A 5,749-nucleotide genomic window follows, 5' to 3' on the forward strand; every position below is an offset into this window, starting at 1 on the left:
AAGTATTCAAAATATGACTTATTTCACCCCCTTGCTCAGCATATCCATTATTTTTTAAGACCACTTAAACCTCATTCTGCACTTTTATTCTGAAGACGGTCAAAGAAAAAGTTAAGGGGCTCCGCCCCAGGCTGATTCCCGCCCCAGGCTGACCCCGCCCCAGGCTGACCCCACCCTGCTGGCTCCCTGGGGCCGGGCTCTGGCTAGTGGCCGCCGGCCTCTCCTGGAAGGTTTGCTTTCGGCTGTTTTCTTCCAGAAATGGTGTAAAACGGCTAATTCGTGTTTGTTAGACCGAAAACACCGAACCAGGTTTTGGAACCGCGGATCTTTATCACGATCCACTTCGCTCGACTCGTAGCCCGTGCATTCGGCAGCTAGAGAAAACCGGCATTAACGTTCTTTTAAAGGGATGTTTCTTCTGTGCTCTTTATACGGTTTCGTGTTTTGGCTTTTTCATCTTTGCCGTGTCATTAACATGTACTTTGTGATGTTGGAATAATATCGCATCACGGGAATAAAGTACAAATCGTCGAACCACGCTCACCGTGGACGATTGGGACAGTAGCAGATTTTACGGGAAGGTACCGTAAAGGCCACCTTTGTGCATAGTGCTTTTAATGAGTTTTGCGGCTTCTTAGACTATACTCCCCAAGGGAAAACCATCGAGTCAAAGAGTGTCACCATTTAAAGATTTCTGTCCTCTCACTGTCTTTCATCAAGACTCACTTACGACGCTGTGACTCGCACAGGGGGCGTCTAGACACCTAGTACAGAATTACGTCGGGTCACTGGTCCATTCGAAGATGTTTACCGCAGGCGTCGCTGGCACTGGCTGCTAAGAAGACAAAGGACCGTAACTTGGTCCTGGTGGTGGCAGAGGCGAGTTCTCAAACCGGGAGTCCGGCGGCCTGAACTGCAGTCCCGCGTCCACCGTTGTCCCCTGTAGGCTTGGGGAAGTCGGTCGGCTCCTCCAAGACTTGATTTTCTCATCTGCGGAGCAGGCATTTCAGTGACGCCACCCGGCTGGGTTGTGCGGGTTAAAGCAAGGTGACGAAATGACAGTGGCCTGCCTGGCAGCAGCAGGGGGGGCACCCAGCAGTCTCAGGGAGAGAGAGTTCGCAGGTTCACTAAGAGGGCAGACAGGTAAACACCTCTTAATTCTGCGGGGAGCGGTGACTTCGGCGAGGGGATTAGGAGGCGGCGTCAGAAAGGAGGTGACATCTGAGCCTCCCCTTGAGGACGAGTGTGTTCACCAGGTGGAGGGTGGGGACAGCGCTGGAGATGGGGCTTGGAGGAGCGGGCACTGAGGCAGTAAAACTGAGTTCAGGGGAGCCCAGGCGCTGTTATTTGGGGGTGCTGCAGAGGCAGGAGGGAGTCGTTTGTGTGCACGTGATTACTGGGGAGTGTCTGTGGCACACCCACGCCATGGTCAATTCGGGTCATAGCAGCTGCGGCTCCTTCGATGAGCCAGCCAGGACGGCTCCGAGCACCCCGGCGGCCACACGAGGCCTCGCCGGCCTCCACGGGCCTCCCCAATCGGCGGCAGAGGCTGAGGGCCTGTGCCCGGCATGTTGGCAGGCTGCATGTGGGCCCAGGGGCATCGTGGCCGTGGGCGTGCACTGGGGCGGTCATGCAGGGGCGGGACTGGCCAGAAAGGGCTGCAGTGAGACCTTGCAGAGGAAGGGTGGCAGACAGGAAGGGTGACAGACAGGAAGGGTGGCAGGAGAGAGCTGCACTCTGGACCCGTAGACAGCATGGTCAGCTCGTGCCATGCACTGGAGTGTGGCTGCGGGAGGGAACTGGAGCCACCTCCCTGTGGGGAGCTCTGGAAGGTGGGTGCAGTGGGCCGGGCCAGGGACAGCCAGCAGGGTCTCAGGCTTCTCCCGGCCACGCTGGGGCTGCCCTCCGTCCCACCGTGGGCCTTGCACCCTGCCCCATTCCCCACGGGGACATGAGCTCCAGCAGGGTGGGCAGGCAGGGCCCGCCCTCGCACATCCGTCTCCCGGAGGACCGTGGGCGAGCACATGCCCGCATCCAGGTGAGGGAACTGCTTGCCGAAACCAGGGCGGGGCAGGGTTCTGGGGTGGGCTGTGTGGTTCTGCACGGTTCTGGGGTGGGCTGTGTGGGTCTGCCCGGTGCCGGCAGTGGTCGTCATAGTGGGGCTGTGGAGTCGTCACTGAGATGCACTCAGCTCAACCTGGCAACGTCCAGGTGTGGACTAGACTTCGGGAGGAGGACAGGCTCGCGGAGGAGCAGGGGCAGATGGCGGCCCAGTCTGCCGGGGCATGGTGGGGGCAGGCCGGTGCCAACTGCGTCACGTCTGTGCCGTTTCGGGCCCAGAGATGCCGCCTCAGAGGGTGAGGATGGTGGTGCTGAGCTAACCGTGGAGGGGCGGCAGCAAGGCCCACTCCTGTCCCCTGGAGCCGAGAAGGGACTCGTTCACTCCGCACCCTGGCGGTGCCCACTACGGGGTGGGCGGTGGGGGCCTGGTCTCCTCGCTGAGGCAAACGGTCTGGATGATGCTTCTTTGAGTTATCTACCAGGGTGTGACTTCTTGTCCTGAAGGTGGAGGGACCCGTCCGGCAGGCGCTTCCTCCAGGTGGTCCCAGTGCGTGAACCGCCTTGGGGCGTGCTGCTGGGACCGAGTCAGGCCAGCGCCCGGGCCCTGGTCCCGGTCCCTCCTCCTTCACATGAGCGTGGCCTTCCCAGGATGCCCCGTAGCCTTACGTGTCACCATCCCCAGAGGCGGGCCTCGTGTCCAGGCCAGGGCCGCCTCAGCCAGGCTTGCTTAGAGACGGGGAGTGTGGCCTGTGCCTCTGCAGTGGGGCCGCGGGGCTGGGCACTAGGCCGAGAGCCCTCGGAACCCTGGGCCGTCCTGACCCTGTGACAGTTGTGGACGAAATCGAACGTGGCAATCGTTTTTAGTGACACAAGCCTTCCATTTTACAGGCGGGCCACTGGCTGGCCCAGGGCGCTGTCCAGGTGCTGACGCCCGAGTTAGACCTCGGGTCTCGCGCTGCCGGTCGTTTTCCGTGCCGTGAACGGGATGGCGAGTCCCGGATGTGTTACCGGACCGCTGTTCTGCATTCGGCTGTGAGCCAGACGCGAACGCGCGTGCTCCAGGTGCCCACACCGTCGCCAGGCGTGGGAGTGTGCCCCGGGTGGGGACACCTGACGCGAGCAGGCACGGTTGTCACCGTATCCGCGGTTTCGGTTACCAGCGGTCAGCCGCAGTCTGAAAGTATTAAACGGTGCATCCCAGCGATAAGCCGTCCACAGGTTCTGAGTTGAGGGCTGTTGAGTTGGTGGCGAGCCTCGCACTGCCCTCCCCCGTGACAGGGACCGTCCCTCTGTCCACGTGCTTTGTGTGCTCCCTGTCGGTGAGTCGCTCAGCGGCCGTCTCGGTGCTGGGACTGTCTGTGGCGGCGTCGTGGCCCGTGGTCGTTACGGTCGCTCCGTTTTATTACCATTTGTTACTCCCCTACTCCGCCTCATTGTAAACGAAACCTCGTCACAGACACGCGTGTGTACCGTACGCGTGTTACATGGACGGTTCAGCGCTACCTGCGGTTGCAGGCGTCCCCCGGGGGGCCTGGAACGTACCCCCACGGACGAGGGGTGGGGTGGCCGTATTCTGACGGGTCCAGCCGAATGGCCGCTCGGTTGTCCTTTGCCGTGCTTGTGGGCGAGTGTGCACGTGCTCATGATGACGGCGTGTGCCCACACCCAGGACAGCTGGTGGCCGGTGTCTGACGTTCTCCGTCTGCAGGTCCCCCGCCCGGCCCCCCGGCCCCGGGCAGCCAAGGCAGTCTCTGTCACTCTTGTCAACCGTCCCGGAAAATGCGTCACTCTTTGCCACGTTCCCTTAGGATCCGGCCCTGATAATGTGATAATGAGTGATCGCTTTTAATGAGACACCCCTCTCAGGTCCTATCAGCGCATTTTAATAGGGCCCTTCTGGGAAGCGGCTTAACCCCAGAAATCCTAAGTAGTTCATGGAACACTAGTTCAGCCAGCTATTCCCCTAAAAAATGATAATAATGATGATAATAAGGAAAATACATTGGTCAAATAAGGTAAGCAGGATGCATGCAATTATCTCCCCATGGGCATTAATGAGATGCGCCCCATATTAAAGGATCTAATACATCTCACAGGAAAAACCAGGACGCGTCTAACGAGTCACGTGCCCTCCGCCCTGTTACTCATGTGACAGCTGTCAGTATCCTGTCGTTTCCTCTGGGAAATGCTTCCTTCAACCCAAGTCGCCCTGCCGTGCACATGTAGCCTGCGCAGGCCACTGCAGCATATGCCTTTGACCTTGTTAAAATTAAAAACAAATTTAACGCCGTAAAATATTCATAACATGAAAGTTGCCATTTTAGCCATTTGGAAGCGGACAGCTCGGTGGCATCCTGTACAGTCGCGGTGTTGTGCGGCCGTCACCACCGTCATCTCCAGAACTTTTCCGTCTTCCCAGCTGACACTCCGTCCCCACGGAACAGCCCCGCACCCTCCCCCGGCCCCCGGCACCCGCCCTTCCACTTCCTGTCTCTGTGAATTCGACTCCTCCGGGGACCTCACATAAGCAGAATCGTGCAGTGTGTGTCTTTTCATTTCTGGCTTGTCTCACTCACCGAGTGTCCTCGAGGTCACCGACGTCGTAGCAGGTGTCGGAATGTCCTCCCTTCTTCAGGCCGAGCGGAGCGCCAGGCTCTGCTCATCCGTTCGCCCGTCAGTCACTTGGGTCGTTGGCGCCTTTCAGCTCTTGTGAATAACGCTGCTTTGTACGGCCAGGGCTCGCTGACACCTGCCTGGCATCCCCAGGGGGGTGACTGCTGCTCCGTGCAGGCGGGGGGCTGGGGGTGCTATGCCGTGTTCTCCTTCTTAGTGAAGACTATTTTTATCACTTGCCGTCAAGGAGTGTTTTTGTTTACGGAAACCACGTGATACCGTCGGTGGAATATTTCGCCCTGAAAGCTGGCAGTCAAGTCCCACGTGATGGGAAGGCTCGAGGGCTCCTACGTCATTGCTTGCGAAAGGAGACGCCTCCGGAGGGGGTGGCAGGCGCCCTTCCCTTCCCGCGTGGCTTCTACGGCCAAGCGTCTTTAGAAGGGCCTGGGGCCACCGTCGGCTGAGGCCCCCTCGCTGAGTCATTCAGGGGGCTGTCGTCCCGGGGCAGACCTGCGAAGCGGGGTGGCCTCGTCCGTGGGGGCGCGGGCGACAAACGGCTCTTTGACGATCATCGGAGAGGACGGGGAGGCCGCGTCCTTGACGATGACTCTTCTCACCGTGTTTCATTTTCCTCCTCCAGCTTACGTTCCCGAGGAAGAGCTGAAGGCGGCCGAGATCGATGAAGGCAGCGGGGAGCAGGCCGGGCTGTCTCTGGACGTCCAGGAAGGCGACTACGTGTGCAATGACGGGGCAGAGGCCAAGGAGGCCCCGAGCTACCAGAGCTCGCCCGGCAGCTCGGCCACGAACCAGGACGCCGGCTACGGCTCGCCCCTCAGCGAGAGCAGCGACCAGCTGGCCCGCTTCAAGGGCGCCTCCTGCCGAGACGAGAAGGAGGAGCCGCCGGGGCCGGACAGCGTGTCCTACCCGCAGGACAGCCTGGCGCAGATCAAGGCCGTGTACGCGAACCTGTTCTCCGAGTCCTGCTGGTCCAGCTTAGCTCTGGACTTGAAGAAGTCGGGTGCCGCCACCAGCAGCGCCGATGTCGGCCAGAAGGACAGTGCCACCCCGACGCCCA

General features: G+C 60.2%; 1 protein-coding gene across 1 annotated transcript in view; it reads left to right on the plus strand.

Annotated features, from left to right (window-relative positions):
• The first annotated feature begins 5,277 nt into the window (after window positions 1–5,277).
• TSHZ1 (teashirt zinc finger homeobox 1) overlaps window positions 5,278–5,749 on the plus strand; it is a 4,553-nt gene continuing 4,081 nt past the window's right edge. The window contains exon 1 of the mRNA XM_025048127.1: window positions 5,278–5,749. Coding sequence (XP_024903895.1) covers window positions 5,278–5,749 — 472 coding nt within the window.

Source organism: Pteropus alecto, unplaced genomic scaffold, assembly GCF_000325575.1.
Source record: "Pteropus alecto unplaced genomic scaffold, ASM32557v1 scaffold14, whole genome shotgun sequence".
NCBI lineage: Eukaryota > Metazoa > Chordata > Mammalia > Chiroptera > Pteropodidae > Pteropus > Pteropus alecto.